This window comes from Anomaloglossus baeobatrachus, chromosome 2 (assembly GCF_048569485.1).
Source record: "Anomaloglossus baeobatrachus isolate aAnoBae1 chromosome 2, aAnoBae1.hap1, whole genome shotgun sequence".
Lineage (NCBI taxonomy): Eukaryota > Metazoa > Chordata > Amphibia > Anura > Aromobatidae > Anomaloglossus > Anomaloglossus baeobatrachus.
In genome coordinates, this window is record NC_134354.1 from 760,450,790 (window position 1) to 760,478,488 (window position 27,699).

Below are 27,699 nucleotides of genomic sequence, written 5' to 3' on the forward strand. Positions count from 1 at the left end.
CTTGCTTGGGATTGACCAGAGCCCTCGACGGCAGAGACCAGCACCTGGGTGCAGCTTTAAATCAGTGAGTAAAAGAACCTGGAACCGCAGTTGCTGACTCAGACTCTGATTAGCGACGCCGTCGCTCCAGCGCTCCCAGGGGACTGCCAATTCCCAGTTATCCACCCGTGGCCCGCTCCGCCTGTGGGGAGCGACACCATCCCGGCTGCCATATCACCTGCCCCGGTGAGGAATTCTGCAGCAACGGCTAATTCCTGGCCACATACTACAGGTTGTCATCATGACAAACTTTCCCCAATCACCCCGCTTTCCCCACCATTTTACTGTTCGCCTTGGGGCAATGGAACCGGGCAAGGCCACCCGTGACATCGCCTGACCAGACCTGCAAAGGCCCGGCAACGAGTAGATTAACCACCTGCCCCGTGGGGCACTACGGTGGCAAAGCAAAAAGACATTAGTCCTATCCCTGATGCCTCAGCAGTGTGGGAAATGGTGGCGGGCAATTATTTTTTCATGCAAACTGCAAATTGAATCTAAAAATGTTCAAATTCATGTGAAACTGCAAACTTCAGGATATTCAACTCAACCTCAATCTTCTAAGGATCAATCCCCTCATCCGTACATATAATATTTTGTATCTAATGAATATTTCCACGTGACACTCCCTCTATAGTATAGTATATAGTATATAATACTACAGATTAATTCCCATATAATACCACCAAATACTGTTAAATAATTCCGGGTGGTTTTAGTTTGATCATGGGGTTCTTGTCTTCTTGGCTTTTCTAGGAAACAGGGGGCCTTTTGGCCCAAGACTTGTTTGTCTCTCCTTTAAAATACAAGCCAAACAGTTGAGCTCTATATAGGTTAGTTCTATCTGTTGACAATCTAATGTCTGTTGCTGTCCATATCCAGAAGAGAGCAGTCAGCTAAATCATGTGCCTGACAGATACTATTTGTTTCTCATCTCAATTGCGTAATTTGTTGTCCTCCTGTAGAAAGTCTCTACAGTGCCTCCTATTGGAAGCAGCAGTCCTTGCTTGAGACATTAAGGGGTGCTTCACACACAGCGAGCTCGCTGCCGAGATCGCTGCTGAGTCACGCTTTTTGTGACGCAGCAGTGACCTCATTAGCGATCTCGCTGTGTGTGACAATGAGCAGCGATCTGGCCCCTGCTGCGAGATCGCTGCTCGTTACACACAGCCCTGGTTCGTTTTCTTCAAAGCCGCTCTCCTGCTGTGACACACAGATCGCTGTGTGTGACAGCAAGAGAGCGACAAATGAAGGGAGCAGGAGCCGGCGTCTGACAGCTGAGGTAAGCTGTATCCAAGATAAACATCGGGTAACCAAGGTGGTTACCCGATATTTACCTTAGTTACCAGCCTCTGCAGCTCTCACTCTGCCTGTGCTGCCGGCTCCGGCTCTCTGCACATGTAGCTGCTGTACACATCGGGTTAATTAACCCGATGTGTACAGCAGCTAGGAGAGCAAGGAGCCAGCGCTAAGCAGTGTGCGCGGCTCCCTGCTCTCTGCACATGTAGCTGCATTACACATCGGGTTAATTAACCCGATGTGTAATGCAGCTAGGAGAGCAAGGAGCCAGCGCTCAGTGTGCGCGGCTCCCTGCTCCCTGCTCACACTGGTAACTAATGTAAACATCGGGTAACCATACCCGATGTTTACCTTAGTTACCAGTCTCCGCAGCTTCCAGACGGCGGCTCCGTGCAAGCGCAGCGTCGCTTGCACGTCGCTGCTGGCTGGGGGCTGTTCACTGGTCGCTGGTGAGATCTGCCTGTTTGACAGCTCACCAGCGACCATGTAGCGATGCAGCAGCGATCCTGACCAGGTCAGATCGCTGGTCGGATCGCTGCTGCATCGCTAAAGTGTGAAGGTACCCTAAGGACTAAGGACTTTAATAACTAGGGAGATTAGTCTAATTAGTATTCTTCAAAAGGAAAATACAATCATCTGCAGAAAGCTGTTTCAGAGTTTTTGCCCCTCATCAGTGCAAGGTTTGTATATGGCTTTATGGGGGTTCTGGGTACTTGTTTTGAGGTGAGAGGCCTTGGAACATGGTTTAAATCTCATTAGCACCAATAAGAGTCGGTGCCAAGGCAGTGATCTGTGGTCACGGTCATAGTCCTGGAACTTAAGAGAGCCAATATGCCAATCATAAGATGCCCATGTCACAAATAGCACATGGTAGGTCAGGAGCCTGTAGGGCCAGGATTTCTGAATTATTGCCCTTCTGAGGCAAATGGTAGGTCATGAGCCTGTAGGACCAGGATTTATGAGTTACTTCCCTCCCCGAGGCACATGGTAGGTCAGGAGCCTGTAGGACCAGGATTTCTGAGTTACGTCCCTCCCCGAGGCACATGGTAGGTCAGGAGCCTGTAGGACTAGGATTTCTGAGTTACTTCCCTCCCCAAGGTTTGGCGCCCCAGACCTGGTCAGGCGCCACTGAGTCCTGCACCCATGCTGAGTGAGTGCAAACAGGTAATCCAAAAGGCTGGAATAGGGTGTGTACGCACAGACACATAGTGACCAGGTTTCACACACCTTTGAGGGGACCCCTGGGCAGACCCAGGAGGGGGCGTGCCTCCACATCCAATCAAGGGGTGCGGTAGAGAGGCTGGAAGCTAGGTTGTAGCGGCAGTCAGGAAAAGGAGCTGGAGGTAGCCAGTCTGAAGTGGAGCCGCAGGAGAGCGGACACGCCAGTCAGACCCTGCACGTGTAGTGGCCGTTGGCGGGGAAGAACGGTCACCAGAAGTAGGACAGAAAGACGCTGAGGAAGTCAGCTGGTCGTGTACGGAGACTTCTGGTGGCTAGGCACGCACGCGGAACAGGTCCCTAGAGCAGATGTCCATTTATTTGGTTTGCTAAACCTGCTGGTGGGGGCAACAAGTCCCACACCAACCAACTAGAGTCCGAGCATCAGCAGCAACGAGGGGGCCCATAAGGAGGATCGAGCCTGGAGCCATCTTCCTTGGTCCACGCTGCCAGCAAATGGGCCAAAAAGGGGAGAAAAGGCAGTTGCGACTTCCCTGGATAAACCCCACGGTACTTCAAGTCAGGGGTTATCCGAAACAAGAAGTGCTAGGAAGGCGAGCTAACGGTTACCCTTATACAAGCCTGAAGGATACCTGGTTCTCTCTTGGTGTATCTCAGCATCGCCCGGGTGCCACTTGAAGCATCTGAAAGTGAGTAACAACCAGTTGCAAGACACTTTGGACTGAGACTGAGTTATTCTGCGACCTGTTGTTCTACACACATACACCCGAGCCCCTGGGGCCAGCCTCACTCTCGGGAGGCCACACCATCCGACTGCAGATTCCATCAGCCCCAGACGCTCGTTATAACTGCAGTGGCGGTCACCGATAACCCCGACCGCAAACTGAGAGTGGCGTCACGACTCAGATGTAATCAACCTGACAGACCTGTCAACAGAAGATCAAAAGGAGAAGTCCCTGCAGCGTCCCTGGAGGTGGAGCGGTGTCCCTGGGGCGACCGCTGTGGCCAGGCGTCTCAAAGGCACATGATAGGTCAGGAGCCTGTAGGACCAGGATTTCTGAGTTATTGCCCTCCCCAAGGCACATTGTGGGTCAGGAGCGTGTAGGACCACAATTTCTAAGTTATTGCTCCTCCACGAGGCACATGGTAGATCTGTAGCCTGTAGGACCAGGATTTTTGAGCTATTGCCCTCCCCAAGTGTCGCGGGCGGAAAGGACGCCGCCGCTGCTCTCTCTAACGCTCGGGTCCGGCGCTGCTGCGGCTGCTGCTCGGTGGCTCGAGCGGTGGGCCGGATCCGGGGACTCGAGCAAACCACCAAAAGGTGGTTGGTTTGGGGGATTTAGTCCGTGATGCCACCCACGGGTTGTGGTGAAGATGGGCACCACCGCTGCTGGTGACGGGGATCCCGGGAGCGATGGTGGGGAGCAGCTGGGATATTGGTTTCCCCCTCCGTGGGTAGGGGTCGGTGGTCCCGGGGCCCGGTGGTGTGACGGGGAGGCAGGGTTGGTGAGGTGCAGGGTTGCAGGGACAGCACGGCGCGGTGCCGGATGGCACGGGTGTACTCACTCAGTAAGAGATGCACAAAGTCCTCGGTAAACCAAACGGCTGGATGGACGGGTCCCGCAGCCGGCTGCAGTGTCTCTCCCCGGACAGGTGATGGCGGCTGTCTTTCCCTGCACCTTTGTGTACTTGTTTGACTACGATGGGTCCCCAACGGTAGTCCGCTCCCCGGTGTATGGATGCCGGAGGAGCCCGTTTGCCCGCAGGCGCTGGCCCTTGGGTCTCTAGCCTTAGGCGGTAGCTGTATACCCTCATGGTGCGTACGGTTGCCTTCTAATGGGTCTTTGGCTGTTAGGAAACCCCTGGGGTTCCTGTCACACTCGGATTTGACTGTTGACGGCGACTCCAAGCCTAGTCAGGGTCCGTTGGCCCTGCCTGTGTGTGCTGGCTTCACTTCGCTCCCCGGTCGGTACCGGCGGGCCACCGCCCGTCCCCGGTCCTACGGTTCCGCGTTGATTTACCACTCCTGCAGATGGCCACCACCGTCTGCCAACCTTATTGTTAGTGCCTGGGCCACAAACCCAGACACTCTCCACTTTGGTCCTCTCACTTCAACCTCCTGACCTTCACACTCACTTTTCCCGCCTCCAGGCCTGTGAACTCCTCGGTGGGTGGGGCCAACCGCTTGGCTCCGCCCCACCTGGTGTGGACATCAGGCCCTGGAGGGAGGCAACAAGGATTTTGTGTTTGGCTAATGTTACTGTGTAGTGGGGGTGGGGGGTGTGTGTGTGTGTTACCTGTGACGACCTGGCTAGTCCAGGGCGCCACACAAGGCTCTTCAGATCCCTTAAAATTATAACACCAAGAATGCAGGAAATGTATAAATCTATTTGGCAGAAGGTTACAAGTCTCCATAAAATGTAAAATCCATTTGTCAGAATTCAGAGATTTCTAGAACAAGTTAAAATTTAAACTTCCAACACAAGATAAGACAAGGAGACACTATTTTATTGAATGGCCCTTTGTTTAGAAGGATCATCCCAGATTTCTTGCAGTTCATTAGGTCCCACATGTCCACTCACAAGACAGTAACTTGTCTACAAAACATTACTCATCTGTCTCCTTCACCCCTGTTGATTTGTGATGGCTTTGAACATCCCAGCTCTGCTGTCCGTCCTTCTGTTCTATGTGGTGACTCTAGGAATTGGAGTCTGGGCTTCCAAAAAATCCAAAAAGTTGCAAAAGAATGGGAACCAGACTGAAGTTGCCATTATTGGAGGAAGAAAAGTCAACATGGTGATTGGATTATTTACTACTACAGGTATGTCTCAAGATTACAGGATAGGAGTCTATTATTAACCCTTTAAGGACTAAGATCATTTTAATTTTTTAATACCTTAATAACAGTTATTTGGAACCTTGGAGTATTTGTTTTGGGGTTTTTTTCATCTCTGCATTCCAAAAGTGATATTTTTTTTTTTTTTTTCATTTTCCATATCTTCATTTTTCTTTAACATCACTTAATTTTATTTGCCCCTTTTCGGGTGGTGAATACAAGAGTGCAACCATAGTGGGTGCAGATTTTCAGTTGCACCTGTAAAGCCTAGGAGCCCCTGTCCCTTGTTTCCCTACAATCACATGGTGACAGCTGTACTCTAATGTACAGTTCAGTCAAAGAGCTAAATCAAGATGGGAAAAAATGTGATCTCCATGTGCTGAAATGTAAAAAAGGGATAGCATGCAGTATAAATAGCATTAAATAGAACCGCTTGGGGGATAAACTCACATGTATTGCCAGGAAAACTGGTTTCCGCAGGGGTCCATGCATTACATATGCATTTGTGACGCCCTGGGCAAGCCAGGGGTCACAGGTCACAACACCACCACACCCTACACCCCAGTTAGGTACACCAAAGCTACACAAAAATCCTTGTTGCCTTCCTCCAGGGGCTGATGTCTACACCAGGGGGTGGGCCAGGCGGTTGGCTCCGCCCACCGAGGAGTTCACAGCCCTGGAGGCGGGAAAACCAGGCAGATAAGTTTAGGGGAGTGAAGGAGAAGGAAGTGGTAGAGGAGTTAGTGAGAAGAGTAAGAGTGACAGAAAAGTGACAGTTAAGAAAGCCTGAAGTTGGTCCGGGTGTGTGCCCCGGACTGAGACAGCAAGGTCAGCAGACGGCGGTGACCGTCTGCAGGAGAGGCTGCTTGGAGGTTGCCGGAAGGACCGTGGACGGGTGGTGGGCCGGCGGTACCGGAGCGGTATACGAAGAGCAGTCAGCACCATTGGCAGGGGCCTTTCGGATCCCGGCAAGGCTAGGAGTCGCCGTGAATTTGCCAAATCCGTCAGTGAAGGGGACCTCTGGGTCTCCCAACAACCAAGTCCCGATTGAAGGCAACAGTCCGACCATTAGAGAGAGACACCGCCACCGCTAGGGCACCAGTTTCTCAGGGCCAGCGCCTGCGGGCAAAGTAGGGCTCCTCCGGCCCATAACCAAGTCGGGGAGCGGGTTACCGGTGGGAACCCATCGCTACCATCATCATCTCAGGTGCAGGAAAAGGGACCGTCACCGTCAACTACTGGGGAAAAGCAATTGCAGCCGTCCGTGGGAACCGTCTTTCCAGCCGTGTGTTTTACCGAGAACTGTGTCACCGTCTCAGGCTGAGTGAGTACCACAGTGCCGTGAGGCACAGCGCTGCCCCCGCGTCCCTGCACCTCACCAAGCCCTGCGCTGGCCCTGCCATCCAGCATCCCCCACCTCATCACTGGGCCTCGGGACAACCACCCCCTACCCACGGAGGGGAGAACTAACAACTTTGCTGCTCCCTGTCACCGCTCCCGGGATCCCCATACAGAGCAGCGGTGGTGTCCATACAATCACCACAACCGTGGGTGGCGTCACGGACAATAAACCATCCCAAAAACCAATCCCCTTTCACTCGCGGGCGAGGAGCGCCGCTCGAGTCCCCGGGATCTGGCCCATCGCTCGAGCCACCGAGCAGCAGCGGCCGCAGCAGCAGCGGCAGCCGGACCCGAGCAGTGGGAGAGCGCGGCGTCCCCTCCTCCGCCCGCGACACATTCACACATTAAACATGCAAATACACATGATTACAAATATATATATATCTATACAAAATAAGCAAATTCACAATTACACAACACATGCATATACCGTATACATGGACATTTTTTGACTTGACTCTTCTGTTACCTGTCTCCACCCCCAGAAGGTGCAGTACTTACCGTATTTTTCAGACTATAAGACACACCAGACTATAAGACGCACCCTGGTTTTAGAGGAGGAAAATAGGAAAATAAAATTTTAAGCAAAAAATATGATCATGACACACTTATGGGGCGAGGACCTGCTGCTGACACTGTTATGGGGGTAATGTCCCCAAATTCTCTACTAAGGTACCCCATCCTGGTAATGATCCTCCTGCCTTGAATATACAGTATATGTCCCTCATCCTGGTATAGCCCAGATCCTGCTATATACCGTCATCCTGGCATATGGCCACATCCTGCTACATACTGGCATATGGCCGCATCCTGCTATATACCTCCATCCTGGCATATGGCCCCATCCTGCTATATACCCCCATCCTGCTATATACCCCCATCCTGCTCATATACTCCCATCCTGCTATATACCCCCATCCTGATATATATCCCCATCTTGCTATATACCCCCATCCTGCTATATACCTCCATCCTGCTATATACTCCCATCCTGCTCATAATATACCCCCACCCTGCTCATAATTTACCCCATCCTGTTCATAATATACCCCCATCCTGCTATATACCCCCATCCTGCTATATGCCCTCGTCCTGCTATATACCCCCATCCTGCTATATACCCCCATCCTGCTATATACCCCCATCCTGCTATATACCCCCATCCTGGTATACGGTCCGCATCCTGTGACACATAAAAAAAAAAATGTTCATACTCACCTTACCTCACTCCCTGCAGCATCGCTCCTCCTCCTGTCTGTGTCAGCAGCAGCACTGGAGTATGGAGCCGGCCACGATCCTTGCAGCATCAGTATACTCACTGGCCACGATCTCTGCAGCATCGCGATGTCCTCCTGTCTGTGCCGGCGGCGGCTGCGTGTGGACACGTGCGCACAGCGAAGACGTCATCGCTGTGCGCACCACTAGTCTCCGCACACAGCCGCCGCCGGCACAGACATGAGGAGATCGCGGTGCTGCAGGGATCATGGCCGGTGAGTATACTGATGCACTGCACCCCTGATGATGATGCGCGGGAGGCAGTGAATACAGCCGCACATGATCACTCAAGGCTGTAGTTGCCAAGGGTGATCAAGTAGACCGGCTGTTTATCCCTCGCCCATCATCCCGCCCACCTGTCAGCGCCGGCTTCAGCGCTGAGAGATGATGGGCGGGATGATGGGCGAGCATATTAAATGAGCGGGTCCACATGGTCACGGCAGGTGCTGCTACAGTCTGCTCGTGCCGCCAATGACCCGCTCCTCCGCAGCACCCTCTTTCCCCGCAGCCACATTCAGACCATTAGACGCACCCCCCACTTTCCCCCAAGATTTGGGGGGATAAAAAGTGCATCTTATAGTCCCAAAAATCCGGTAATTTGATGTCTGGTCTGTTGATCAAGTTTATTTTAGACTTTATGGCCATGTACGCACTAGAAATTGACTATTTCTTAAGGAAAACCAGACCCTCTGAAAGAATCCCGCACCTGCGGTAAAAAAACGCACCAAAACTGCAACGAAATCTGCATCCAGTTTTATCGCGGATTTGCCACGGATTTGCTGCAGTTTTTCCGCAGGTTGGTCCCTGCGGGTTTTTACCATTATCTATGGCAAAAAACGCAGGTGCCTACGGCAAAGAAGTGACATGCTCATTAATTCCGCAGAGGAAATTCCGCAGGTAAATCCGCAGGTATAAAAAAATGCAGTGTGCGCACAGCATATTTTTATAACCATAGGATTTGCTGGGGAATGACTGCAGCAATGATAGACACATTTTCTGCAGCAAATCTGCTGTAAAACCGCTGTAAAATTCGCGGTAAATCCGCAGCGTGCGCACAGGGCCTAAATTGGGTTTGTGTTAATTTCAGGGTCCAGTCAAGGATACAACAAAGGAAAAATGTCCAACTCACCGTTAGTATCACTAGGAGGCAGTTTGGAGCATGGAGATGCTACAGCCGGCACATATCCAATAATGCAAAGAAGCTCCAGCTTCAAAAACCTATACTTTCCTTTATTCTTTTAAATTCTTCCAATAACAGCAATTGTTAAGTAGTTAATTAGCAACTACTGATACTTGGGAAATGATGTTATTGGAAGAATAAAGGAAAGTACAAGTTTTTGAAACTGGAGTTTTTTGGATCCAGTCAAGGACCTTAATTTCTTTAGGGGTGTGATCTGTGGTTTGTAATTTTTGAGGGGTGTAACAAGGAGGTTTTAAAAACATCGCAGACTGTCATAGCAGCATCAGGATCTGTGAAGACTATAGAATCTGGCACCCTGCCTTCTGACTTCTCTGTTATCTGTAATCAGTGCAGGCAGACTAAAGCCTGCTTTACATGTTACGATTCTGTTGCGGGCGGGGAGGACGCCGCTGCTGCGCTCGCCAACGCTCGGGTCCGGCGCTGCTGCAGCTGCTGCTCGGTGGCTCGAGCGGTGGGCCGGATCCGGAGACTCGAGCGGCGCTCCTCGCCCGTGTGTGAAAAGGGTGGTTGGTTTGGGGGATTTAGTCCGTGACGCCACCCACGGGTTGTGGTGAAGATGGGCACCACCGCTGCTTGTGACGGGGATCCCGGGAGCGATGGTAGAGAGCAGCTGGGATGTTGTTTTCCCCCTCCGTGGGTAGGGGTCGGTGGTCCCGGGGCCCGATGGAGTGACGGGGAGGCAGGGTTGGTGAGGTGCAGGGTTGCAGGGACAGCACGGCGCGGTGCCGGATGGCACGGGTGTACTCACTCAGTAAGAGATGCACAAAGTCCTCGGTAAACCAAACAGCTGGATGGATGGGTCCCGCAGCCGGCTGCAGTGTCTCTCCCCGGACAGGTGAAGGCAGCTGTCTTTCCCTGCACCTTTGTGTACTTGTTTGACTACGATGGGTCCCCAACGGTAGTCTGCTCCCCGGTGTATGGATGCCGGAGGAGCCCGTTTGCCCGCAGGCGCTGGCCCTTGGGTCTGTAGCCTTAGGAGGTAGCTGTATACCCTCACAGTGCGTACGGTTGCCATATCCTATGCGATCGTACCCGCCCCCATGTATGTGCGGCACGTTCAATTTTGTTGAATGTGCCGCACGAACGATTAACCCCCGTCACACGTACTTACCCAGTCATACGACCTCGATGTGAGCGGCAAACGTCCACTTCCTGGAGTGGGAGGGACGTTCGGCATCACATCGACGTCACGCGGCAGCCGGCCAATAGAAGCGGCGGGGCGGAGATGAGCGGGAAGTAAACATCACGCCCACCTCCTTCCTTCCGCATTGCTGGCCGGGAGCCGCAGGACGCAGGTAAGATTTGTTCATCATTCCCGGGGTGTCACACATTGCGATGTGTGCTACCCCGGGTACGATGAACAACCTGACGTTCAATTCATGAGGAATTAACAACGTGCGTGCAATGAACGTTTTACCGTTCATTCACAATCTCACGTACCTGTCACACACTACAATGTACCTTACGATGCCGGATGTACGTCACTTACGACGTGACCCCGCCGACACATTGTAAGATACATTGCAGCGTGTAAAGCTACAACATAACTAACGATGTGTCGGCAGGGTCACGTCATAAGTGACGCACATCCGGCATCGTTAGTGACGTAGTTGTGTGTGACAGCTGCGTGCGATTGCGATTGAACGTAAAACCGTTCATCGCATACTTGTCGTTCATTTGCTAAAAATTGCACGTCGGGTTGTTCAATGTTCCCGAGGCTGCACACATCGCAGTGTTTGACACCCCAGGAACGATGAACAGATCTTAACCTGAGTCCCGCGGCTCCCGCCGGCAATGCGGAAGGAAGGAGGTGGGCGGGATGTTTACGTCCCGCTCATCTCCGCCCCTCCGCTTCTATTGGCCGGCTGCCGTGTGACGTCGCTGTGACGCCGAATGTCCCTTCCACTCCAGGAAGTGGATGTTCGCCGCCCACATCGAGGTCGTATGGAACGGTAAGTACGTGTGACGGCAAATAATCGTTTGTGCGACACGGTAAACAAACTGAACGTGTCGCACATACGATGGAGGCGTGTCACATTGCATACATTATCGTATGCTTAATTGTAAGGTGTAAAGCAGGCTTAAGGTATCGACCCATAGACTTATAGTTCATAGGCAGGCTAGCAAGGATCAATCTCTGCTGGGCTGCTTGTTAGTTTCCTTTGATCACATGCTGTGGACGAACCAGTCACACTCGATCCCCTCCTATATATGCTAACTGGACACTTCCTTTAATGCCAGCTATAGCTTCTCTATACTGGTCTGGTGAAGTGTTGTGATCCAGACTAAATGATGGTTCCTTATTGCTGTGAGCAGTTATGGTGTAAAGGGTGCTTTACACGCTGCGACATCGCTAACGATATATCGTCGGGGTCACGTCGTTAGTGACGCACATCCGGTGTCGTTAGCACATTGCAGCATGTGAAACCAAGGAGCGACATTCAATGATCGCAAAAAGGCCAAAAATCGTTGATCGTTGACACGTCCCTCCTTTTCAAAATATCGTTGCTGTTGCAGGTACGATGTTGTTCGTCATTCCTGCAGCGTCACACATCGCTACGTGTGACACCGCAGGAGCAACGAACATCTCCTTACCTGTGTCCACCGGCAAGGAAGGAGGTGGGCGGCATGTTCCGCTCACTCATCTCCGCCCCTCCTCTGCTATTGGGCAGCCGCTTATTGACGCCGCTGTGACGCCGAACGAAACGCCCCCTTAGAAAGGAGGCAGTTTGCCGGTCACAGCGACGTCGCTAGGCAGGTAAATCCGTGTGACGGGTGTTAGCAATGTTGTGCGCCACGGGCAGCGATTTGCCCAGTGACGCACAGCTGACGGGGGCGGGTACGCTCGCTAGCGATATCGATAGCGATATTGCAGCGTGTAAAGTACCCTTAAATCCTTGTTGTTGTGAAGCCCCTCCAGTGTTGTGTCGGTGCATTACCTTCAGGGACTCCACGCAGCTGGATCTTGTCACAGGTAGGAGATCTTCTATTTAGGATTGTCGTGACGCCACTCTCAGAATTGCGGTCAGTGGGGACCGCCACTGCAGATTAAGGGATGCCTGGGGCTGATGGTGGGTGCAGTCAGTTGTAATAGCCTCCTGAGAGTGAGGCAAGCCCCAGGGCCCTGTGTAGGTGTGTAGAACCACAAGGCGCAGAATAACTCAACACAAGCAGAATGTCTTTCAGGGGTTTTACTCACTGAAGATGGCAGGGTGAGTAACCCGGGCGTAGCTGGGATGAACCAGGCTGGAACCAGGTGTCCTTCAGGCTGACTGATGAGGGTGGCTACCGACTCGCCTTCCTTAGCCCTTTACGTTTTGGGGTAAGCCCGACTTTTAGTCCCTATGGGGGTCACCCAGGGAAGTTGCTGGTGCCTCTCTCCCCTTCGTTTTGGCCCGTTTGCTTGTAGCCTGGACCAGGACACTCGGCAGCTTGCCTCCTGTGAACTATGGGCCCTAACTGTGGCTACGTGGCTGCGGACTCTGTAGTGTGGTCTTGGGGGTGTGAAGTGCCCCCTCAAGCAGGTTTGACAGAAGAAAGCTGGATCTATCTCCGCACTGGGACCTGCTACCCGTTTGGGCCTGGTAACTCCCTGGCAGTCTCCTTACTTCCCACTCCGTTGCTCTCTCTTTAGCTGTGTGTGGATTTCGGGTAGCACTACTAGGTGACCGTTCTCCCCCGTCGGTAGTCACTGCGCGGACGCTGTTAGACTGCAACAGCTCCAGGGTCTGCTTCTGCTCTTCCTGAGCTGCACACTAAACCGGCTCACTCGTGGGAACTGCGCTGCTGCTCCTGTCTGAGCTCCACTTCCATGCTCCTCACTCCTCCACACTCTGCTTCAGACTGCTCTCTCTTCCCCTTTTCCCTTTGTGCCTGCCTACGCCACCTAGCAACCAGGCTCTCTACCACACCCCTTGAGTGGAGATGGAGGCTTTGCACCGGCTTCGCCCCCTCCTGGGATCCCCAGGGGTCCTCCCAAAGGTACATGTGTGAGACCTGATCACTATGCGCCTGTGTAGTCACACCTCGGTCAGCCTTCTGGATTACCTGTTTTGTACCGTCCCCAGCATGGGTGCAGTACTCAGTGGTGCCTGACCAGGTCAGGGGCGCCACATTCCCCCTTAGTTATCACCAGCACGTCCTCGGGCTGCAAGACAACATTTTAAAATGCATAAAACATTAAAACATGGTAAAACGTTTTAAAACCACCAGGTACCATACATCACCACCCTCCACCCACAAGTCCGTTAACCCACCCAAAACCCTCTCACGTTGGCCACGCCTTGAGCCACTTCTGGCAGGATGTAGAGGCGGCTTTCATGGTCTGGTGGTTTCAGGGTATACCTGGCCGGGTGGAGCCGCGCCTTCAGCCTCTTCTGACAGGATGTAGAGGCGGCCTCCACTGTTGGTGCTGACCAGGTACCTTCTTTGTGGTGGAGAGCCAGGCCCCATAAACAGGCATGCTCTCTGGTTGCAGGTGAGCCAGGCCCCATAAACAGGCGTGCTCCCTGGTTGCAGGCGAGCCAGGCCCCTAAACAGGCTGGCTCTGGTGGTGGTACCTCTGGGGTAACTATGTACACTGCGAGAGTTTGTGGCTATAGCCAGTTCATAGCCTTAAGGTTCATGGGTTTCTCACACTAGTTCATGTGGGCACATTTCTTAAACATTAACGTTGCAAACTTTTCAAAACTTTAACTTGCTGTACTTTACTTTTCTCTACATAGATTCCTCCTCACCAGGGCTTGGGCCTGTAGGGCTGCGGCACCTGTTGCTTTCTCCATCTCTGTCATCATCTGTTGTGGTCTCATCAATGGGTTCTTTATCTTTTCTTTCCTCTTCTTCTTTGTTTCTGTAGGGATCTCTGGTACATGGCGTAACGTCGAGTGCATACCATCCTCTTTCTCCTTGATGCATTGTGAATTCCACTGTATCTCCCATCTGTAAGTTTCTTCCTGGATGTCCTCTAGGCAAATGGGCTCTAACATCCCTTCTGTTCACAAAGATGCCTTCTTTCATACCAGGTGCAACTATGAAACCATATCCACTCTTCAAACTGAAGTCTTCCACAACTCCTCGACAAAGTGGGCCTCTGACCTGGGATTTAGCTCTCCTTAAAGACCGTTTCTCTTCCAAGTCTCTGGCTGTTACTTCATCTTTTCTATCCGGAGATTGCGGTGCAGGGGAAAACTTTGTTCTGCTGCGGCGCCGTGTCTTGCGGGCTGGATTCTGCTGGGCTGCTACTTCACTGCTTGCAGACTCCCAGGTGATGCACCTGGACAAATCTTCCTCAGTGGAGGGTGTCGGGCTCTCTTCATCCCAGCGGGAATATGGCAACATCTCTGGCTCTGGGCATGGATCCACTGCTGATGGCTCCGGGGTCAGCTCCTCAGCTTCCTGGCCTCCTCTCCCCCTTAGTTCTTCTGAGCACTCCTGTGGTGGCAGCGCTGGGGATGGGTGTTCATCAGCTGGCCAGGGCGGTGGACTCTTTGGCGTGGATATTTCCAGAGTTTTCCTGGGGGCGTGCGGAGGGAGCAGATACCGGTCCACCATCTCCTGTGGGAACTGGGCCTCTAGGTCAGCCTTCAGCTTCCAGTATTCGGGGTCCTCTCCCAGCAGGGACTTCCTAGCAGGGACTTCCTTGGACTGGGGAGCGGTGTCTGCTCTGGCCTTGCAGGCCGGGGTAAATACTTGTACAATCTTGTCTTTATGGGCCGCACCTGGCATGGCGGCGGCCTGGATCAGCGTCGCAGTTTCAATCAGGGTCGCAGCTGGAGTCTTAGCGGGCATCGCTACTGTGGCCGGTTCTTGGCGGGCCGAGCAGGGCATCGCTGCGGCGGCCTGGATTGGCGTCGCAGCTGCGATGGGATCTGTGCAGGCTGGGCTGGACGTCGCTGCAGCGATCTGGGCTTGGCGGGCCGCACCTGACGTGGCTGCGGCCTGGTTCAGCACCTCACTTGCGGCGCGGACGAGCGTCGCTGCTGCGGTGGGGTCTTGGCGGGCCGGGCCTAGCATGGTGGCGGCCTGGGTCAGCGTCACACCTGCGGCGTGGATGAGGGTTGCGGCGGCAGCCGGATCTTTGCGGGCCGGGCAGGGCATCGCTGCGGCGGCCTGGGGTTGGCGGGCCGCACCTGGCGTGGTTGCGGCCTGGTTCAGCGTCGCCGGGCGCCTCTTCAGGGACCGCGGGCGTGGCAGCAGGGGTCGGGGCACTCGCGCTGGCAAGGGCAACACTGGACTCACCCATCGGTGGCACCATCGGGGTCTGAGTCGTCGTCGCTCGGTCTGGCACTCGTCGCGTGGCTCTCCCCTCGTAGGCCTGAACCGCCGCAGCCATCTCCAGAAGCTCCGCACGTCCCTCTCGGATCTGTTGCACGAGTCTCGCCTCCAGCCGGTCACTGAACTGGGCAAGCTCCCGGGCCCACCAGGCAGCGGAACCCGGCTCTGGGCTCCTATCTTCAGACGCCATCTTCACCGCGCCGTCGCTGCTCTCCAGGTCTTCTCTCAGCAGCAGACTTCTGACTTCTTCTTGCAGCCGAAGTGCCAATTCCTTCACTTCCTGCAACTCCTCTCCCAGCAGCAGGCTTATGGCTCCCTTTCTGTCCCGACGTCTCTGAACGCCTCCGCTCTCTTCACTTGCGAGGTCAGGACTCTGCAGGGGATCTCTGGGTAGCCACACCTCTTCGTGGGCGGTAACTTCTCCCAGCGCGGGCTGCTGTTGTTTTTCAGCGCGCTTTTCATGGTGGCAATATGGCGGCGCTTCCAATTTTTCAAGCGGACCGCCCAGGCACATGGTCACCTGTCTGAACAGGTCTAGTCCTTATCCTGTTCGTGACGCCAGATGTGAAGCCCCTCCAGTGTTGTGTCGGTGCATTACCTTCAGGGACTCCACGCAGCTGGATCTTGTCACAGGTAGGAGATCTTCTATTTAGGATTGTCGTGACGCCACTCTCAGAATTGCGGTCAGTGGGGACCGCCACTGCAGATTAAGGGATGCCTGGGGCTGATGGTGGGTGCAGTCAGTTGTAATAGCCTCCTGAGAGTGAGGCAAGCCCCAGGGCCCTGTGTAGGTGTGTAGAACCACAAGGCGCAGAATAACTCAACACAAGCAGAATGTCTTTCAGGGGTTTTACTCACTGAAGATGGCAGGGTGAGTAACCCGGGCGTAGCTGGGATGAACCAGGCTGGAACCAGGTGTCCTTCAGGCTGACTGATGAGGGTGGCTACCGACTCGCCTTCCTTAGCCCTTTACGTTTTGGGGTAACCCCGACTTTTAGTCCCTATGGGGGTCACCCAGGGAAGTTGCTGGTGCCTCTCTCCCCTTCGTTTTGGCCCGTTTTCTTGTAGCCTGGACCAGGACACTCCGGCAGCTTGCCTCCTGTGAACTATGGGCCCTAACTGTGGCTACGTGGCTGCGGACTCTGTAGTGTGGTCTTGGGGGTGTGAAGTGCCCCCTCAAGCAGGTTTGACAGAAGAAAGCTGGATCTATCTCCGCACTGGGACCTGCTACCCGTTTGGGCCTGGTAACTCCCTGGCAGTCTCCTTACTTCCCACTCCGTTGCTCTCTCTTTAGCTGTGTGTGGATTTCGGGTAGCACTACTAGGTGACCGTTCTCCCCCGTCGGTAGTCACTGCGCGGACGCTGTTAGACTGCAACAGCTCCAGGGTCTGCTTCTGCTCTTCCTGAGCTGCACACTAAACCGGCTCACTCGTGGGACCTGCGCTGCTGCTCCTGTCTGAGCTCCACTTCCATGCTCCTCACTCCTCCACACTCTGCTTCAGACTGCTCTCTCTTCCCCTTTTCCCTTTGTGCCTGCCTACGCCACCTAGCAACCAGGCTCTCTACCACACCCCTTGAGTGGAGATGGAGGCTTTGCACCGGCTTCGCCCCCTCCTGGGATCCCCAGGGGTCCTCCCAAAGGTACATGTGTGAGACCTGATCACTATGCGCCTGTGTAGTCACACCTCGGTCAGCCTTCTGGATTACCTGTTTTGTACCGTCCCCAGCATGGGTGCAGTACTCAGTGGTGCCTGACCAGGTCAGGGGCGCCACATTGTCCCATTGGTTGCAACTTTACTTCTCTTGCTTTTCTCCTTAGTTTCTTACTGTTTGTTCCTGGGGGTTTGCTATGTGTCGGAGTTTTGGTTTTCTCCTGTCTGTCTTAATCTATGTTACCATCTCATTCCTGCCCCTTTATTCTTTGGGGAACAGTTTAGTTCTGGTCAGGAGAATAGTAAGGCATGAGAATCTGGCTTCTCTATTATTAGAGGTAATCTGGAGGTCAGGGATAATCTAGGGTCCCCTAGCATGAACGAAAGTATAGGAACCCTCTGTCCCTCACTATCCTGCAGGTACATAATGACAAGGGGTCTGGTCAGGGATTTGTATTGTTTTTTTGAGTCAGACTGTAATCTGAATTTATTTTGGGAAGTTATATATGAATCATAGATACTACAACTCCTGGCATCAGAATAGTGTGTTTAGCGACACCTAAAATAGAGATACACAACTGCAGGGTCCGCGCTGAGGTCCAAAAACACTTTTGAGTTTTCCGCAGTATGCGATTTGGATGGCTGAATATATAAGTATTGGACTGAGGTCTATATTTTTTGAAGGGTCTGATCTAAGATCAGAATTTGTTTGGATTCTGTATTTATGTTCAGGTCTAAACCTCAGTTCTGAAATAACCAAATTTGCTTTCGGCCTCCTTCACACGTCCGTGTCTCCAGTAAGTGTTTGGTCCGTTTCCTCACGTGCCGGAGACACGGGCACACGTAGACCCATTAAAATCAATGGGTCTGTGCTCAGGTCCGTGTTTTGCCATGGACCGTATGTACGTGTGGAGCATACGTGTGCCCGTGTGCTCCACACGTAGACATGTCTGTTTTTCTCCGGCATCACGGGTGTCACACCGACCGCACACGGACCGCATTGATGTGATCCGTGTGACACGCCACGCACCGGAGAAAACACACGTGTCTGTGAAATAAAAAGTATTTTTATACTCACCTTCTCCAGCCCTGCTGTCTCTGCCGCTGCTGTCACTTGCTTCCGACCCCTGCTCATTATACTCATTGCATATTCACTCCACTGTGGGCTGGAAGCAGCAGCAGCGGGGAGTTGGTAGGACTGGAGACCATAGATCAGCACCACGGACAGCAACGCCAGGGACAGGTGAGCAGAAAGTTCCCGTTCTCCGTGTGTTATTACGGATAAACACAGCACACGGAGGACAATACGCACCTTTGACACGTCCGTGAAAAACGTGCGTGATTTTCAGGGAGTATGTTATACATATCCATAAGTCAGCGTATACAGTATAGTACCACATGTGGTATGAAAGCAAGTTATTATAAACTTTTTTCCTTATCTTTGATGTTACAGCTCAAAAAACTCCAAATAAAGAGTTAAAGAGATCATAATAATAGAATAATGATTAAGATTCTAATAATCTCCAAATCAATGTGGAAATTTTACTTTTTCAGCTACTTGGGTTGGAGGTGCGTATATTAATGGATCCGCAGAGATCGTCTACCTTCCTGGACGAGGACTGGTATGGCTTCAAGCTCCTTTGGGATTTGCCATAGGATTAATTTTAGGTAATAGACAACATATAACCTCCATGAAATTGCCTGGCAAGAATAAGTCAATAATAGAGAAACACACTAAGGGTGCGTTCACACTGCATTTTGGCCCTTGTTCAGTGGTCCCGCCAGGGCTTACATCCGGAACCCTCCAAAATGGGATTCGGATGTATGCACTGTTGAGGGCATTGACTATAGTGGTGCAGATGGAGTCACCGTGAGTTTTGTCTTGCTTCATTTTTGGGTGCATATGTGCCGCCCCTGTGCCAGCAGCCGGCGCTGCTCGAGTCCAGGCCTTCGGGGGTGGTGGCTCGAGGGTCTCCGGACCCGGGAGTCTCGCGGACACGGCAAATAAATGGGGGGACGTAGATATACGGGATAGGCCGTAGTAAGATAGTGACAACACCCACGGGGTGTGGTGAGGTGGGACACCACCGCTGCTGTTACGGGGCACATGGGGAGATGTTGTGCAGCAAGTTGTTAACCCCTCCGTGGGTAGGGATGGTAGCCCCGGGACCCGGTGGCTCGGTGCAGGGGATGCTGGTCTACTCACTGTTAGTAAAACACACAAGTCTCTGGTAAACCAAGGTGATGGTGGCCGATGCCGCGTCCGGTTTCGTTCTGGTCCACCACCCGGCTGGTGGTCTCTATCCTTTTCCTGCACTGCTGTGTGTAAGGTGGACTTTCCTAGTGTGATACTCAGGAGTCCGCTCCCGGATGGATGTGGCCTAAAGAGCTGTGCCCGCAGACGCTGGCCCGTGGGATGTATGGCCCTGGCGGTGACCTCTTATCCATAATCGGTGGGCTGTTGTCTTCTATGAGGGACTTTGGGTGGGACAGGACCTCTAGTCCTGGCCTCAATCGGTTAATTAACCAGTGCCACTTGATTCTGGTCCTGGTTTCAGGGTCCGAGTACCCCCCCCCTTTGTGCACGGTTTCCAGGTCGGTTCCCCATGTCGGTACCAGCGGGCTACAACCCTGTCCCGGTCCACCTCCGTTCCACCGAGCCATCTTCCTGTCTCCTGCTGACGGAGACCACCGTCTGCCTCCTAGCCAGTGGCACCAGGGCTCCTACCCTGGCACCGTCCAACTTGAACTTTCCTGCTGGAGCTACACTTAGTTCCAGCCCACACTCCTCTCCAAACTGAACTCCAAACCTTAACTAACTGTTTTCCCGCCCCGGGCTGTCTAAACCCCTGGGTGGGCGTGTCCAGACCGCATGGTCACGCCCACTGTTGTGTCTATCTTTCCCTAAGGGGGGGGTGACTAGGGTTTCTGGTTGGCTGTGTGTTTCCTAATGAGGGAACAGTGTTATGCAGGGCCTAACTGTGACTACCTGGTTTTGCCAGGGCATCACAAATACACCTATTGGAGTGGTAGACTGCGTCTGGGTGACCACCTCCAGTAGGCGTATACACCTGAAAATGGTGCACGACAGAGCAGACGGTGACTCCACTATAGTCAATGGCCCCATCAGCGCAAACGTCCGAGTCCCATTTTGAATGGCAGACAAAATGCATTGTGACAGCAGCCTAAGGTGGAAGCATTTTATTTGTATCACACCAATATATCATACCATTGAGAAAGTAACAAACTAGTAAAACTACAAAGAAATGAACATATAATAAGACAAAAGGAGAGGACATAAGAGCTGACACTACAGGAGAGAGGACCCTGCACATAAGAGCTGACACTACAGGAGAGAGGACCCTGCACATAAGAGCTGACACTCTACAGGAGAGAGGACCCTGCACATAAGAGCTGACACTCTACAGGAGAGAGGACCCTGCACATAGAGCTGACACTACAGGAGAGAGGACCCTGCACATAGAGCTGACACTACAGGAGAGAGGACCCTGCACATAAGAGCTGACACTCTACAGGAGAGAGGACCCTGCACATAAGAGCTGACACTCTACAGGAGAGAGGACCCTGCACATAAGAGCTGACACTCTACAGGAGAGAGGACCCTGCACATAAGAGCTGACACTCTACAGGAGAGAGGACACTGCACATAAGAGCTGACACTACAGGAGAGAGGACCCTGCACATAAGAGCTGACACTGTACAGGAGAGAGGACCCTGCACATAAGAGCTGGCACTCTACAGGAGATAGGACCCTGCACATAAGAGCTGACACTCTACAGGAGAGAGGACCCGGCACATAAGAGCTGACACTCTACAGGAGAGAGGACCCTGCACATAAGAGCTGACACTCTACAGGAGAGAGGACCCTGCACATAAGAGCTGACACTACAGGAGAGAGGACCCTGCACATAAGAGCTGACACTCTACAGGAGAGAGGACTCCGCACATAAGAGCTGACACTCTACAGGAGAGAGGACCCTGCACATAAGAGCTGACACTCTACAGGAGAGAGGACCCGGCACATAAGAGCTGACACTCTACAGGAGAGAGGACCCTGCACATAAGAGCTGACACTCTACAGTAGAGAGGATCCTGCACATAAGAGCTGACACTCTACAGGAGAGAGGACCCTGCACATAAGAGCTGACACTACAGGAGAGAGGACCCTGCACATAAGAGGTAACACTACAGAAGAGAGGACCCTGCACATAAGAGCTGACACTACAGGAGAGAGGACCCTGCACATAAGAGCTGACACTATACAGGAGAGAGGACCCTGCACATAAGAGCTGACACTCTACAGGAGAGAGGACCCTGCACATAAGAGCTGACACTCTACAGGAGAGAGGACCCTGCACATAAGAGCTGACACTACAGGAGAGAGGACCCTGCACATAAGAGCTGACACTCTACAGGAGAGAGGACTCCGCACATAAGAGCTGACACTCTACAGGAGAGAGGACCCTGCACATAAGAGCTGACACTCTACAGGAGAGAGGACCCTGCACATAAGAGCTGACACTCTACAGGAGAGAGGACCCTGCACATAAGAGCTGACACTCTACAGGAGAGAGGACCCTGCACATAAGAGCTGACACTACAGGAGAGAGGACCCTGCACATAAGAGCTAACACTCTACAGGAGAGAGGACCCTGCACATAAGAGCTGACACTCTACAGGAGAGAGGACCCTGCACATAAGAGCTAACACTCTACAGGAGAGAGGACCTTGCACATAAGAGCTGACACTCTACAGGAGAGAGGACCCTGCACATAAGAGCTGACACTACAGGAGAGAGGACCCTGCACATAAGAGCTGACACTCTACAGGAGAGCGGACCCTGCACATAAGAGCTGACACTACAGGAGAGAGGACCCTGCACATAAGAGCTGACACTACAGGAGAGAGGACCCTGCACATAAGAGCTAACACTCTACAGGAGAGAGGTCCCTGCACATAAGAGCTGACACTCTACAGGAGAGAGGACCCTGCACATAAGAGCTGACACTCTACAGGAGATAGGACCCTGCACATAAGAGCTGACACTCTACAGGAGAGAGGACCCTGCACATAAGAGCTGGCACTCTACAGGAGAGAGGACCCTGCACATAAGAGCTGACACTCTACAGGAGAGAGGACCCTGCACATAAGAGCTGACACTACAGGAGAGAGGACCCTGCACATAAGAGCTGACACTCTACAGGAGAGAGGACCCTGCACATAAGAGCTGACACTACAGGAGAGAGGACCCTGCACATAAGAGCTGACACTCTACAGGAGAGAGGACCCTGCACATAAGAGCTGACACTACAGGAGAGAGGACCCTGCACATAAGAGGTGACACTACAGGAGAGAGGACTCTGCAAATAAGAGCTGACACTCTACAGGAGAGAGGACCTTGCACATAAGAGCTGACACTATACAGGAGAGAGGACCCTGCACATAAGAGCTGACACTACAGGAGAGAGGACCCTGCACATAAGAGCTGACACTCTACAGCAGAGAGGACCTTGCACATAAGAGCTGACACTCTACAGGAGAGAGGACCCTGCACATAAGAGCTAACACTCTACAGCAGAGAGGACCTTGCACATAAGAGCTGACACTCTACAGGAGAGAGGACCCTGCACATAAGAGCTGACACTCTACAGGAGAGAGGACCCTGCACATAAGAGCTGACACTACAGGAGAGAGGACCCTGCACATAAGAGGTGACACTACAGGAGAGAGGACCCTGCAAATAAGAGCTGACACTCTACAGCAGAGAGGACCTTGCACATAAGAGCTGACACTCTACAGCAGAGAGGACCTTGCACATAAGAGCTGACACTCTACAGGAGAGAGGACCCGGCACATAAGAGCTGACACTCTACAGGAGAGAGGACCCTGCACATAAGAGCTGACACTCTACAGGAGAGAGGACCCTGCACATAAGAGCTGACACTCTACAGGAGAGAGGACCCTGCACATAAGAGCTGACACTCTACAGGAGAGAGGACCCTGCACATAAGAGCTGACACTCTACAGGAGAGAGGACCCTGCACATAAGAGCTGACACTCTACAGGAGAGAGGACCCTGCACATAAGAGCTGACACTCTACAGGAGAGAGGACCCTGCACGTAAGATCTTACTGTGTTACTTTGCTGTTCTTTCCTTTAGGTGCCATCTTTTTTGTAACCCCAATGAGATCAAAGAAATACTTGACAATGATGGACCCTCTGCAGGAAGCCTATGGGAACTCCATGACGTTCCTCCTCTTCATCCCGGCGCTCATAGCAGATGTTTGCTGGTTTGCTGCCATCCTGGCATCTTTAGTTAAGTGTTTCTCTAGAGTTATTTAATGTTTTGTTGTATGTTAAAGCACCAGTCTAGCATTTCTTTTTATTGCACCGCTGATGTAGCGCTTTAAATCTAAGTCCCCTGCCCCCTGTCTTATACTCACCTTCTGGCGTCTTCATCTTCTACCTCCGTCGCTCCGGTCAGTCTCAGGTGACTTGTGACCAGTGTTTCATGGAGCGCACCGAAGATCACAACTCAGTACAAGTCTATGAGAGCCTCGTTCTGGCTCTCATAGACTTGTATTAAGAGCTTGTAATGTAACTTCTGACTTCCAGGCTGTCAGACGTTAGGCACAATATGGTGATGCTGAAAAAAGGTGAAGCTGCTTTAGGGTGGTCTAATTATTGGGCTACCTATACTGGTTCGCCAGCCATAAGACAAAAAAAGGAGTATACATGCTTATGACTAGATCACTCATCTGATGCTACAGTTAAAATACAGATGAAATACACAAAAAGAAAACCTGAGCAATATTAGATCACATTACTTATCCTTAAGTGTTCCACTGTTACAGCCATATGATACTCCAGAGCAGCAATCACAATTCTGCACGTTGTCATTGGAAATGGCTGACAGAAAGCTCTGACTTGATCTCGAATAAGACATGACTCATGCAGATATTACAGATAACGGTTATTGCGATACCCATAGAGTGATACTGTGTGTTACTTCTGTATTACAGCTTCTGCAGTCAGCGTCATATTGGATATTCACAATTACCTGTCCATCCTGATATCAGCTTTTATTGTCATTACATATACATTGTTTGGTGGTTTCTACTCTGTGGCCTACACTGATGTCATACAGCTTGTATTTATGGTAGTTGGGTTGGTAAGTAGAAGCTTTAGTTTTTATTGTTCATTTTTGGACTGCACAGTATTATAGTATTATAGTAGTGATATTCTTGTACATAGGGGTAGTATTATAGTAGTTATATTCTTGTACATAGGAGGCAGTATTATAGTAGTTATATTCTTGTACATAGGGGTAGTATTATAGTAGTTATATTCTTGTACATAGGAGGCAGTATTATAGTAGTTATATTCTTGTACATAGGGGTAGTATTATAGTAGTTATATTCTTGTACATAGGAGGCAGTATTATAGTAGTTATATTCTTGTACATAGGGGGCAGTATTATAGTAGTGATATTCTTGTACATAGGGGTAGTATTATAGTAGTTATATTCTTGTACATAGGAGGCAGTATTATAGTAGTTATATTCTTGTACATAGGGGGCAATATTATAGTAGTTATATTCTTGTACATAGGAGCAGTATTATAGTAGTTATATTATTGTACATAGGGGCAGTATTATAGTAGTTATATTCTTGTACATAGGGGGCAGTATTATAGTAGTTATATTCTTGTACATAGGGGCAGTATTATAGTAGTTATATTCTTGTACATAGGGGCAGTATTATAGTAGTTATATTCTTGTACATAGGGGCAGTATTATAGTAGTTATATTCTTGTACATAGGGGCAGTATTATAGTAGTTATATTCTTGTACATAGGTGCAGTATTATAGTAGTGATATTCTTTTACATAGGGGCAGTATTATAGTAGTTATATTCTTGTACATAGGAGCAGTATTATAGTAGTTATATTCTTGTACATAGGGGCAGTATTATAGTAGTTATATTCTTTTACATAGGGGCAGTATTATAGTAGTTATATTCTTGTACATAGGAGCAGTATTATAGTAGTTATATTCTTGTACATAGGGGCAGTATTATAGTAGTTATATTCTTGTACATAGGTGCAGTATTATAGTAGTGATATTCTTTTACATAGGATCAGTATTATAGTAGTTATATTCTTGTACATAGGAGCAGTATTACAGTAGTTATATTCTTGTACATAGGGGCAGTATTATAGTAGTTATATTCTTGTACATAGGGGCAGTATTATAGCAGTTATATTCCTGTACATAGGGGCAGTATTATAGTAGTTATATTCTTGTACATAGGAGCAGTATTATAGTAGGTATACTCTTGTACATAGGGACAGTATTATAGTAATTATATTCCTGTACATAGGGGGCAGTGTTATACTAGTTATATTTTTGTACATAGGGGCAGTATTATAGTAGTTATATTCTTGTACATAGGAGCAGTATTATAGCAGTTATATTCTTATACATAGGAGAAGTATTATAGTAGTTATATTCTTGTACATAGGAGCAGTATTATAGTAGTTATATTCTTGTACATAGGAGCAGTATTATAGCAGTTATATTCCTGTACATAGGGGCAGTATTATAGTAGTTATATTCTTGTACATAGGGGCAGTATTATAGTAGTTATATTCTTGTACATAGGAGCAGTATTATAGTAGGTATACTCTTGTACATAGGGACAGTATTATAGTAATTATATTCCTGTACATAGGGGGCAGTGTTATACTAGTTATATTTTTGTACATAGGGGCAGTATTATAGTAGTTATATTCTTGTACATAGGAGCAGTATTATAGTAGTTATATTCTTGTACATAGGGGCAGTATTATAGTAGTTATATTCTTGTACATAGGTGCAGTATTATAGTAGTGATATTCTTTTACATAGGATCAGTATTATAGTAGTTATATTCTTGTACATAGGAGCAGTATTATAGTAGTTATATTCTTGTACATAGGAGCAGTATTACAGTAGTTATATTCTTGTACATAGGGGCAGTATTATAGTAGTTATATTCTTGTACATAGGGGCAGTATTATAGCAGTTATATTCCTGTACATAGGGGCAGTATTATAGTAGTTATATTCTTGTACATAGGAGCAGTATTATAGTAGGTATACTCTTGTACATAGGGACAGTATTATAGTAATTATATTCCTGTACATAGGGGGCAGTGTTATACTAGTTATATTTTTGTACATAGGGGCAGTATTATAGTAGTTATATTCTTGTACATAGGAGCAGTATTATAGCAGTTATATTCTTATACATAGGAGAAGTATTATAGTAGTTATATTCTTGTACATAGGAGCAGTATTATAGTAGTTATATTCTTGTACATAGGAGCAGTATTATAGCAGTTATATTCCTGTACATAGGGGCAGTATTATAGTAGTTATATTCTTGTACATAGGGGCAGTATTATAGTAGTTATATTCTTGTACATAGGAGCAGTATTATAGTAGGTATACTCTTGTACATAGGGGCAGTATTATAGTAATTATATGCCTGTACATAGGGGGCAGTGTTATACTAGTTATATTCTTGTACATAGGAGCAGTATTATAGCAGTTATATTCCTGTACATAGGGGGCAGTGTTATACTAGTTATATTCTTGTACATAGGAGCAGTATTATAGTAGTTATATTCTTGTACATAGGAGCAGTATTATAGTAGTTATATTCTTGTACATAGGGGCAGTATTATAGTAGTTATATTCTTGTACATAGGGGCAGTATTATAGCAGTTATATTCCTGTACATAGGGGCAGTATTATAGTAGTTATATTCTTGTACATAGGGGCAGTATTATAGTAGTTATATTCTTGTACATAGTGGCAGTTTTATAGTAGTTATATTCTTGTACATAGAGGCAGTATTATAGTAGTTATATTCTTGTACATAGGGGCAGTATTATAGTAGGTATACTCTTGTACATAGGAGCAGTATTATAGTAGTTATATTCTTGTACATAGGAGCAGTATTATAGTAGTGATATTCTTGTACATAGGGGCGGTATTATAGTAGTTATATTCTTGTACATAGGGGCAGTATTATAGTAGTAATATTCTTGTACATAGGAGCAGTATTATAGTAGTTATATTCTTGTACATAGGAGCAGTATTATACTAGTTACCGTATATTCTTGTACATAGGGAGCAGTATATAGTAATTGTATTTTTGTACATAAGGACCAAACAAATAGCACATAGAAAATTTTAGATACAAATCAAACTATTATGTGCATTCTAACATCAGGGAAGTTTTATGTCCCACACAGATAATATATAGAATCAAATAAAGAATTTCTGTAGGAAGACCAAAGTAGATTTAAAATACCACATTTAATACAGTAAACTACCAGCAGGTGGCGCTAAAGACCACAGAAGGCACTAAATTACATTTGTATGTTATAAGGATATCTAACAAAAGTACCATAGGTTTTACATCCTGGTGTTTGTATATAGATGGTTACACATATCCCATATAGGTAAAGGTTTCCACC

General features: G+C 49.8%; 1 protein-coding gene across 1 annotated transcript in view; it reads left to right on the forward strand.

Annotated features, from left to right (window-relative positions):
- The first annotated feature begins 5,112 nt into the window (after positions 1-5,112).
- The window catches only part of LOC142290693 (high-affinity choline transporter 1-like), a 47,084-nt gene continuing 24,497 nt past the window's right edge, over positions 5,113-27,699 (forward strand). Inside the window, exons 1-4 of the mRNA XM_075334685.1 lie at positions 5,113-5,335; positions 18,707-18,820; positions 23,334-23,495; positions 24,196-24,344. Coding sequence (XP_075190800.1) covers positions 5,158-5,335; positions 18,707-18,820; positions 23,334-23,495; positions 24,196-24,344 — 603 coding nt within the window. The 5' untranslated portion in view covers positions 5,113-5,157. The remainder of the gene's footprint in view (positions 5,336-18,706; positions 18,821-23,333; positions 23,496-24,195; positions 24,345-27,699) is intronic.